General features: G+C 43.9%; 1 protein-coding gene across 2 annotated transcripts; it reads right to left on the bottom strand.

The window, feature by feature from the left end:
* Positions 1 to 256: 256 nt before the first annotated feature.
* On the bottom strand, positions 257 to 11488 carry clk2a (CDC-like kinase 2a). Of its 2 annotated transcripts, XM_061760330.1 has the most exons (13): positions 11299 to 11488; positions 10393 to 10592; positions 8852 to 9143; positions 7751 to 7841; positions 6921 to 6987; positions 6567 to 6683; positions 5984 to 6150; positions 4139 to 4233; positions 3219 to 3348; positions 2947 to 3029; positions 1935 to 2014; positions 1723 to 1813; positions 257 to 1623 (listed from the first exon to the last, which is right to left on the bottom strand). In XM_061760330.1, exons 2-13 carry the CDS (start codon positions 10590 to 10592, stop codon positions 1435 to 1437), a joined length of 1602 nt encoding a protein of 533 aa, XP_061616314.1. In that variant the 5' UTR covers positions 11299 to 11488; the 3' UTR covers positions 257 to 1434. The 2 variants fall into 2 exon arrangements, with proteins under 2 accessions (XP_061616314.1, XP_061616315.1); XM_061760331.1 differs by lacking the exons at positions 7751 to 7841; positions 10393 to 10592; positions 11299 to 11488 and having other exon boundaries at positions 8852 to 8993.
* Positions 11489 to 11602: the final 114 nt, after the last annotated feature.

The raw sequence follows: 11602 nt of genomic DNA on the forward strand, positions 1-11602 counted from the left end.
TTCGACTTCCGCATAGGGTACTCCTCCTACTTGAGTACGATATTTGGCTACTCGACCCACCTCTGTGAAACACTGAATACTTGGACTTCCACATCGAAAAGGCCAAATTAAGTTCAGCTGTAAAGTTTGAAATGCATTTTAGGCCCATCCTGAAATTTCACCCAAAAGCCAAATATGCCGGACATTTTGTGACTTACTTACATCCACAGTGTACATTGGGATGAAGACAAGTCCTCAAACAAAATTCCAACAGCGGTTTACCTTGGGAAAGGAGGACTTTCACTTTAATTCTACAACATCATACATACATATATACACTTTTATAGGCTTTTAATTTCATACAAAAAAAACAATCCATGTATATATGGGAGGCGAGGACTGTGACCTATTTGAATGGATTTGAATCCCAAAAACACACACAAATAAATATCAAAACAGTTGTGTGCATCGCATCTGGACAGCCCACCAGACATGTGCTTAGCTTCAGTGGGGGCACCTGGGGAAAGGCAATTTATACGTTTAGTTTTTAAGTCTGCGACGATTTCTCATCCTGGGCAAGCTACAAGTCACAGCGCACGGCATGAATATAAATGTGTCGTACCCGGCGCACACATCGCCACATGTCGAAAGCAAACCCAGAATGTACAAACAAAACAGCACATCACGCACACAAACAAATAGATAAACAAAGCCATGGTCATGGAAACGTTACCTTCTTGTCTCGCGTGGTGGAGTTCACAATCAATAAGACCATAGCGGGTGCGCAGTGCGTCTTACTGGTGAACAATAAAGGCCTTTTCATGGCCAAGATGATCCATTTATGCTTAAAATCTCAAAGTGCTCATTATCAAAAACGAAACATTTTACAAACACTTGCCGCTTGCATTATTTTGGAAATTCCATGAGAAGAAGTATTCGTATTTAGTTTGCCACCTTTGAGCATGGATGTAACTATGGATTTAAGATGTTTTCTGCAGTGATGGATGCTTCTTGTGGGTGACGTGTGCACCAAAGGGACTGCATGCTTGTTTTTTTCCTCTTTCTTCATCAACCCTCCCCGAGAGGAAGACGTTTGTTCGCCATAAATGACTTTGCATGGCACCGGTTTCCTTGAGAAAGTCAAAAAATAACAATGGTTGGACGGGAGGAGGACGACTTCAGGAGGAAGATGAGAGCTGCATAGAGGGCTCCTTTGGGTGCACAAGTCTGTTCGTCATAGTTGTCCTCTTGAAGCCTTGACCATTGAAGATTCCTAATTGAGAAACCAACCCAAGTCTTATGGCAATCTCTGCACACTTTGCTTGGCAGCACAGGTGGAAACTGAAGAAGCAGGGAGGTGTCCCTGCTTTCATGATGACCAACAGAAACCGTAAGAGTTCCCCTGCCCCGTGTTTCAAATACTGCTGTACCAGACTTAGGAGGAGGCGCTTCGGATCACCGGCTGATGTCCCGGTTTGCTTCCCAGCTCTTACTGCCCACTGCCTCGCCACTCCCCCCAAAGTCAAAGAAAGGGTGCTTGAGAGAGTCTGCAAGAAGCAGCCTCTTGGACGGCTCATACTCGAGCATGCTTTCGATGAGGTCAAACAACTGATGGTGATCCTCCGCCTCTGACAGCAAGTATCGCTGGAGGAGGACAAACAAAAAGAAACAAACGCATTGTTATCGCACTGTTGCATTGGAGTCGTTGCATTCTTTTCCCCTCTTCCCACCCGCTGCTCTCACCCTCAGAGGTTTGCAGTTTTCCCGGACGTATTTCCCCGCCGAGGAGCTCTCGTCCCAGTCGAGACGGCCTCGGTAGAAATACTTCTGCTTCCTAAAAAAAAAAAAGGTGGTCCGCATTGGAAGTGTGTATTACAACCATTCAGACAGACCTATACAAGTCTGTGCATCAAATGTGTTAGAAAGGCTTTTATTAGCCTGTAGAGTGTATGCACCTCGTCTTGCGGATCATTCTGGATGGCACAGGTCCAAGGATTCGCTCCATCATAGCCAAATGCTCCCTGTTGTCATGAGTCTGATGGAAACGGATTTAAATGAACTTAAATATTCGTGTACTGTGTGCCTGACAGCAACCTACTGCTCTCTCTCTCTCTCTCTCTCTCTCTGTAGTAGGTGCCCTGTAGTTGGTATTTAGCTATGCAATACAGTGCTCACCGAATGTTCTCAATTCACAGATTTCTTTTCCTTAATCACTAAAAAAACGTTTGGGGTTGTTGTGCTCAGGCCAAAGCCTTGTCTAAAATAAAAGTGTTGCTTTGGTCACATCTTCGTGCAATGCAACTTGTTGAAGTAAGTTGAGGAGGTTCATTAGTAGTACTTTGCCACCATCTTGTGGCACTGCTAGGCAATTACAAACTTTTTAGGAGGCGCATCAATTACCATGCAGATTAGCGCTATTTGCTGCAAGACATTGTACCTATACCCCACGAATAGCAGGGGAAACACTGCATTCTTATTAGTAGTAGCAGTAGTCCTAACAGTAGCTGATGACTATTGCATAGAATGAAGTAATACAGTATATTGGCCCTGAAGTCGTGCAAAATTCAACCAAATCTACTACTCCGCTGAAGTTTGAACTTTGCGGTGGAGTCGCCGTCATGCACGACCTCATGTCCCGACATACACAGAGATCCTTCATCATGCAGCTAGACAACTCAAAACGCACATAATAAAACTAAAACAAAACAAAGACTTTTATTAGGGGTTACAAGTGGAAGGACATAAACCCTACAAGAATGCATTTTACCTGCTAAAGAGGACAGTGAAGTAGGCAGCGTGTGTATTCGGCCATGTGACACCATTCATCATATACTGGATGTCAAATATGACCCAAAGCTATCTTTTAAATAATTTTCATTTACATTAAGCATCGATATATTTTACGGATATTTGCTGAATAGTGCCTACTCTTCATATTGTATTGGTAACAGACAAGTAGTAGTGTACCTGAAACAAGGTGAAGCCCAGATAATACTCAAACAGGATACAGCCAATGCTCCACACGTCACAAGGATGGCTCCAGCCCATTTCTAAGCACCAAAAAGGTGGAGTAAACGGATAGAAAACAATGTGTCCCAGTACAGAGCATACACGCAAATGTTTGAGCAGAAATGACAGCTGAGACAAAGCTGCTGTTCATCATGAATCCAAATTCCCCCAGCAAATTCAATTACACTGAATCAATGAATTTCAATAAGTTGACTTGCAGTCATCCTCACCTAAAATGACCTCAGGGGCACGGTAATGCCTGGTGGACACAATAGTGCTGTGATGCTCGTGGTCGAAAGTGGCGCTGCCGAAGTCCACCACGCGTACCGCTGTGCTCTTAACTGTCCTCTCTTCTCGTTTCTGACACACACAAAAAACATTGTCTTCAGTGTATCGTTCAACAAAACAAACATGAACAATTGGCTCCTTAACTTACTTAAGCTCATTTCCACTATATTAGAGAAAACTGTACCAGCTGATATTTCACATTTCTTCAGATAAACTCACAAATGCAATTTTTTTTTAGAGAGCTTCTTAGGGTGACCTTAACAAAAGTTTACTCTTCACACTGCAGTTCATTTCCGATTTCTTTCCCCACTGTGACATGATCTGATTTTTTCATGTCATAGATAACAGTCCATTTTTCATATTCAGGCCTCTTTTCATATGTGGATATAAATCAAGATATGTATCCGACACGAGTGCAGCATAGACGCTCACAGCGCGCTCATCCGACCTCGACGAAACAGACACGCGACAAAAGCCAACGGCAGACAAAGGAGCAGAAAACAGTCAGTGGCGAAAAGAAGATGCTTTAGAACTCAAAAGTATAAGAAAATGTTGTCTCCGGTAGCACAAATTCCTGGAAATGACCACAAATGCGTCATGACGAGACCTACAAGACGGCTTGTATTTACTTCGGTAAACACACGGCACCTCATGTTTGTGCGCATGTGCAATGTGACGTCCTGTTTTGTGCGCATGCGTGTGACGTCACAGACGCGTTCCATCTCCAGTAGAAGTCGCATTTGTTTTTCCTAATGTGAACGACTGCATAAAAAGATCTGATTTAATTAAACAAATAATTACAATTGAATTGGGCATCATACCCTGCAGTGTGAACTTTAGTTATTCTTCAACTGTGTCTTACCTTCTCCACATTGTAGGACATTGTGAAATCCGAGTTGACGAATAGGATGTTTTCAGGCTTTAGGTCTGTGTGCGTCAACTTATTGTCATGGAGAACTGTGAAGTAGGACAAGATATATGCTGTTTTTACTGCCATGGGTTTGACAAGAATGGTGTATTTGCACAAAATGCTAACTCAAGCAGGTCTGTTTTAGCTTGAAACTCGGGAGACAGTAGTAGCCTTTACTTGTTTAAGGAGCATCTCAGAGGGTCAAAGTGATAATAAAAAGGTGATGTTAATTATTTAGTAAATATCCAAAGTGTAGGTTGCGTAAGTGTTGTAGTTTTGAAAGGTTCTGGGTTTGAATCTTGACTGTGTCGGGTTTTTTCATGTCCTCTCCCTGCTTTCGGCAGGTTTTCGCCGGAACTGCAGCTTCCTCCCATATTTGGAAAACATTGGAAGGATATTGTCTACCCCTCCTTGAGCCGTCACCTTATCGTGGTGGAGGGGTTTGTGTGTCTCAATGATCCTAGGAGCTAAGTTGTCTGGGGATTTATGCCGCTGGCAGGGTCACCCATGACAAACAGGTCCTAGGTGAGGGACCAGACAAAGCACGGCTCAAAGACCCCTTATGATGACGACAAACAATGGACTTTGTTTTCCCTTGCCCGGACGCGGGTCACCGGGGCCTCCCACTGGAGCCAGGCCTGGTGGTGGGTCTTGAAGGCGAGCTCCTGGTTGCCGGGCCCGCAGCCCGAAACGATAACGTGGGTCCCCCTTCCCATGGGCTCACCACCTGTGGGAGGGGCCATAGGGGTCGGGTGAAGTGCGAGCTGGGCGGTGGCCGAAGGCGGGGACCTTGGCGATCCGATGCCCGGCTACAGAAGCTGGCTCTAGGGACGTGGAATGGCAGGGAAGGAGCCCGAGCTGGTGTGTGAGGTCGAGAAGTTCTGACTAGATATAGTCGGACTCGCCTCCACACACAGCTTGGGCTCTGGTACCAGTCCTCTCGAGAGGGGTTGGACTCTCTTCCACTCTGGAGTTGCCCACGGTGAGAGGCACCGAGCAGGTGTGGGTATACTTATTGCCCCCCGGCTCGGCGCCTGTACGTTGGGGTTCACCCCGGTGGACGAGAGGGTAGCCTCCCTCCGCCTTCGGGTGGGGGGACGGGTCCTGACAGTTGTTTGTGCCTATGCACCGAACAGCAGTTCAGAGTACCCACCCTTTTTGGAGTCCTTGGAGGGGGTGCTGGAGAGCGCTCCCGCTGGGGACTCCATCGTTCTGCTGGGGGACTTCAATGCTCACGTGGGCAATGACAATGAGACCTGGAAGGGTGTGATTGGGAGGAACGGCCCCCCCGATCAGAACCCGAGCGGTGTTCTGTTATTGGACTTCTGTGCTTGTCACGGATTGTCCATAACGAACACCATGTTCAAGCATAAGGATGCCTCCCGGACGCCTCCCTGGTGAGGTGTTCCGGGCATCTCCCACCGGGAGGAGACCCCGGGGACGACCCAGGACACGCTGGAGAGACTATGTCCTTCGGCTGGCCTAGGAACGCCTCGGGATCCCCCCCGGAAGAGCTGGATGAAGTGGCTGGGGAGAGGGAAGTCTGGGCGTCCCTGCTAAAGCTGCTGCCCGCGCGACCCGACCCGGATAAGCGGTAGAAAATGGATGTTTGTCTAATCGTGGCCTGCGACTAACCAGTGGCCAGTCCAGGGTGTACTCGTACCCCTTACCCAAAGTCATCTTGGATAGGCTCCTGCTCACCACGTGAGGATAAGTGGTATAACATATGGATGGATCTTGCAAATTATGGGATTTGCCTCTTTGCTTTCCTGAACATGAGAAGACTTCTGAACTTACACTTCACAGCGAGACAGACTTGGTAGGCCATGTGTCTGACTTGACCAATGGAGTAGGGCAGGTAGTTGTTTTCTTTGAGGAAATCGAACGTGCTGAGCGCAAGCAGCTCAAAGGAGATGCACATGTGACCATGGTAGTCAAACCAGTCATACATCTGCACGCACAGGCTGCAAGATAAACAGGATGGAAGGACTTCAATAGCGGGCCCTTGATGAAAACATTAGTACAATTATAATATGGTACTAATACTGATCAAGCACAATATCTAAAAATTATGAAAACCACAAGTATGTTTATCCTGCTAACAAGCATGAAATTCAGTCAGAACAAAACAGAAAGAAATATTTTAGAATTCTTGGGGGAATTTTGATTTTATCATTAAAATATATGAGTAGTTAACAAACATCTAATGCATGTTAATTCTTTACAAATGTTGCTCATGTACACATGAGTCAATGCTCAAAAAGGTTTTCTTTTAATGTTGTTTTCCCGGATATAACAAAAGTTCCAAAGACAAATGTTGAATTTTTAGAGAAGATGGTCCTTCAATTGCTTTACCACACCAGTGAGTCTTTTAACTTACAATCTGTTGTCAGGATCTTTCTCGTTGATCTTCTCAAGTACGTTGATCTCAAGGCGAGCTGCTTCTTTGTACTTCTCCACATTCTTGATAATTTTCAAAGCAACACTGGACGCTCCCCTTAAACAAAACAAAAGAGAATGTTTGGCCAAATGAAAATGAAACAACAAAAAACAAACTGCAACATCATACCATTCAAATTATGTACACTTTTACCATAGCTTGTTGCAGTTGAAGTAGCAACAATACAAATTTTTAATCTGACAGCCATTTTTCTGATCACAATTGCAGCAATAGCATTCATTGCACACAAAAAAAGCATCGGCACTTTTGTAGCACGTTTTAACTGCCACACACCTGCGATGGTCAATACACTGCATCACCCTGCCAAAGGTGCCTTCGCCCAAAGTGCTGACAATCTCGTCTGCAACATAGCACAAAGAGAAGAGGGGAAAAGGGAACAACAAGTGGGGGAAGAGAGAACAGGAGAATTAGACAAATGAATCTATGAAGGCGAACGCATCCTATAACCTATCCTGTTTACACAGGGCTGCCTATTCAATCGGGCAGGCTTGAAATACAAAGGTAAGCTATGATAAATAACACTATGATACATGAAGGGTAAAAAGGGAAGGGATATGTGAAGTGCCCCTTTCCTTTGATGACCCATTTGCAGCCATCAAAACGTTGGCACATCCCCCCCCCCCCCTTCCCAAATTGGAAAATACACTAAAAACATAGTTTTAAAATTTAGATGTGTAAGTGCATATGTGTATGTGAGCTACAACCAGCTCAATGTCAAATCGGAAAGGTAACATGGGCTTCTAGAATTTAATAATAAATTTTAAAAAACACTTAAACCTAGCTAGCTTTTGCAATTGGCCAGGGAAACAATTGCAAGTGAGATACAATCGCAAGTGAGATTCTATTTTTATAAAGTAACGTGAAACAAAAAAAATGCTCCACAGTTTAAATTCCAATAAAACAAAAAAAACAAAAAAACAAAAAAAACGTAGAACATATCTAAAGTCCCTCAAAGAATCTTCGTTCTTCCAATCCACCCTAATTCAGCTAGAGCGAAGAGCGTTCTAGCAAGGCATCATCATCATCAGGCACTCCCATTTAAATGCTCTATGCTTTAATACTCATACGGAGAAGGGTTACGATAGAGTAGTGGCAGTGAGTACATCTCTCTTGCAGGACGTCCCCACTCCGACAGATCAGGTGCCCTTCCTCGTCGTCCCTCACACTCAGTGCCCGCGTCCGGCTGTTGCTCCGCTGTTTTCACACCCAAACCGCCATCAGCAGGTCACGACACAACCAAGGGGAACATGGGGGTATTCAGGGGCAGCCGTGGCGTCAGGCGACACAGGCAGACGAGGAGGGCGAAGGAGGGCGTTGATGTAGTTGTTGGTGGGTTTGGTGGTCATGGGGCGATTCGCGCATGACACCACGTGAAGAAAATATATAACGATAGGGATATAGTGCAAGGGAACAAGTCAAAGATCACATGATGTCCTCTGCTCCCCCCCCCCCCCCTCTACCTTTAAAACCACAGCTGCTTAAAAACAAGTAAGCAACTTGCACATCTATCCATTCATTCAACGCAAAGACCAAATAAGAAAACATTAAAATCAGAGCTTATTAGCTTGACTTGTCAGCTTTCATAAGATGATCATGACGATGAGCAGGAATGTTACTTCCTGCTCATTTGAAATCTATATTGCTGGATAGACATGAGGCGATACAATAATGCATTTTAACAAATATACTTAAATGCCAATATGACCAAACATAAAATCTTGTTGAATCGGAATTAAGCATTAGCATTTTTGGGAGAACATTTTCTTTTTTTTTTTTCCACCCCCCCCCCAACAATTAATTCTCCAACACACGATAAATTAACATCATGATGGACTACAGCCACAAAATTATACTTGACCCAAACACAAAAGCTGAGGAAATTGGACAGAGCATTTTTTTTTTTTTTCAAACTGTATATTTGAGAAAAACTAATTTATCAGTTCATTATTAATAATGTGTAAGGGCCGCTTGCATTCAAATGAAAATGTTCTCCCAAAGTGACACGCCTAGAGAAAACAAAATAAAATGCTTTTGGCAGAAGAAAAACAAATCAGAAGGATTGCACTACTTACCAAGTCCAGGGGCTGTGAAGAACAAATGGTTAGATAAGGAAAGAGGCAGAGAGAGCTGAGCGCAAGAGATAGAGACAGAGAAAAAGAGGGTGAAGAGAGTTAAAAGACTCTCAAAGGTCTGGCTGTACTCACCGAGGATGATGGGCTATAGGACCTGGTTCTACGCCGCCTTCGTTTGTGCTTACGCCTGCTGTCCTTTCGTCGGTATGATTCATCCCGCTCCCTTTCCCTTTCTCGGCCCCGCCGGTAGTCGTACATGCTTGGCGAGAAGTCGCGTGGATAGTAACTTTCGGCGGCTCCATGTGGCTCCTTTTCTCGGTCATGGTCGCGTTCTTCATCGCGGCTCTGATCCAATCTTCTGTATCCCTCGCAGTATCTTCGGTCAAACGGCCTGTGCTCTGTTGAGCGATTGTCATAGCTTCGACTGCATCGGAGCACAAAAATAGATTTTGAAGGTCAGTGACAACTGGGACACAATTATGTTGCATTTCAAACAAGTGGCAAGTCAGATGTCCAACTTTTAACGACAAAGTAGGAGAATTCGCTTTCTCATCAGCATCTCTCAACTGTGGAGAACCTCGTGGGTCCAGCTTCTGATGGGCTCCATGAAAAACATGGCATCTCTTTGCAGATGACTCTCAAATCCATATTCCTCTATAGTGAAAAACCCCAAAGTCTCAAAGCCTCGCTTGATTTTCTGTAGAATGCTAAAAGTTAAATATTTGTCCAAATGCAGTTTAATGACAAATATTTTTTTTTATTTTGCAAAATCATTTTTTACAAATGCAAAATGATATTTCATTGACATAATACATCAAATATGAAACCATTATTTATACGCAAGTATTTTCCTTTCGCTACTGTTAACCTGCACTACCGCTTATGTACGCCATCACTTTGTGATACATTACATTACTGCCACTGTCTTGACTTTGTGGCTTATTTTGTGTCGCCCTACTTATTTTGATTCAGCAAGGTGGTCATTATCATAGCTCGCAGAGGGAATGTTTTCAAATACATCTACTCTGCGTGCCTCATATGTGCCTGTGCATGAGCAACTGTACCATCCCCAAGCACGCCTCTTCAGAGGAAAGTGCTCACACAAGTAAAACAATCAAACGTTTTAGGGTCAAGCATACAGAATATGATAGCCTAGAGTGCTCCTGCTCTCTTAAAGCTTTCTGTCCAACTCCTCACAAACTTTTTCACCCCTCAAAGGATGCAGCACACATCTGGTATGGTACTTTTGAATTTAAAGCACGTTGCGTGTGTTGAATTTAAGCAGGAGTGCTTTGCAACCCAAAATCTGAACCCCTCCCCAAAAACCTGTGATTGAAAACCCCCCCAAAAATTGTGATTGAAAGGGAGAAAAAAAGAATGATCTGATGAACACTGACAAAAGAGCTGGCAGTAAATATGTCTATGAAGACACATTTTTTAAAAAATGGTTTGTTATCCAGACTGCTGATAGTCAAATTTTCTTTGCACAGACCAAATAGCAGTTAATTGCGATCATCTGCCCTTTTTTGTTTACATTTGATGAGAACACTTTAGTGCTGGATCTTGTAAACTCCCAGTAGACAATTTCTGACTTCCCAGTAGTTTTGAATGCAGCATTATTATGCACATATATCCTTTTAGGGTTAAAAAAAAAAGAGCAGACAAAAACATACCTCCTTGAGCGTACATAACTTGCATCCTGTCTCTGAGCTCGTCCCCTTCGGTCCCGATCCCTGTCACTGCTCGAAGAGTATGTGGGCGATCTTCTGTGTCGATGTCTGCGCCATCTATCCCTTTCTTTCTCTCTGTAACGATCATGATAGCTGCTGCGACTGTCTCTCTCAGAGGATGAGTACCGTCTGGTGTGAGGCATCTGTTAGGTTTTTGAAATGACAAACATGATGTTAGGAGGAGGGCCCACTGCGCCTGTAACTGAAGCATGACACTTTGAAACTACATTTTAGTTGCGCAAAGAAAAACAACAACAGATTTGCATGTGGTACGGAAATAGATTCAAATCTATTTGTCGTTTAAAAATGCAAACATGATCGCAGGTTTTAGTATCTTATTTTGTCTGAGGAAGAGAGGCAACACTTTTAGCACGAATAAAAGTGGGTTAACATGAAATGACACCATGCACAATGTGGAAAGCATATAAATAGCCAACATAAATGTTTAATCTCGAACACCCACACACACAGTGAGAGATTTGGAAACCTTAACAAACTGGAGCTACACGACTCTGAACTATGTTTGGAACTCAAATCTGGGTTTTATACTGTTATATATTGAAGTCTATTTATTTCATGCGAAGAAATTATGATACTCATGCTAGAAACATTGCAAACAATGTTTCCGTATATTTGACTAAACATTTACGATTATTTAAAATGTTTTTGCTCCAAGTATGACAATGTGTCAACCAGTGGAGGCATAAAGTTAACAAATCAGCAAGCAGCATTCGCTAATGTAAATAATTTGACCGCCATCTTAGCAGCTATGCAGTTAGCACTTGTGCTAGCCATTAGGGCTGGATGTGGTTCTTTAACGGCACATTTTACTTCCATTTTAACGTCTACCGTTTTAGCAGCGAGCCCTGTACGCTTGTCCCACAAGAAATCCGTGGTGCTGGCGTTCTTGTCACATGTATATTGTCATTCGCTCGGCATTCCAAGCTCCGTTGCTAGCAAAAATCTTGACGTTTGGCGTGCCCGACTAGTGCGGCGTTCCGTGTTACTGGGAAATTTGGTTCGCCGACCCACTAACAGGGAAAAAAATGCATTGGATGCCTGAAGTCGTAAACTCAGGTGGGGAAATCGGTGCACCCGACTTAATCGAAATGTTGAAATATTACGTCACACAACGATGACGCCCATCGTAAAA

This window comes from Phyllopteryx taeniolatus, chromosome 21, assembly GCF_024500385.1.
Source record: "Phyllopteryx taeniolatus isolate TA_2022b chromosome 21, UOR_Ptae_1.2, whole genome shotgun sequence".
NCBI lineage: Eukaryota > Metazoa > Chordata > Actinopteri > Syngnathiformes > Syngnathidae > Phyllopteryx > Phyllopteryx taeniolatus.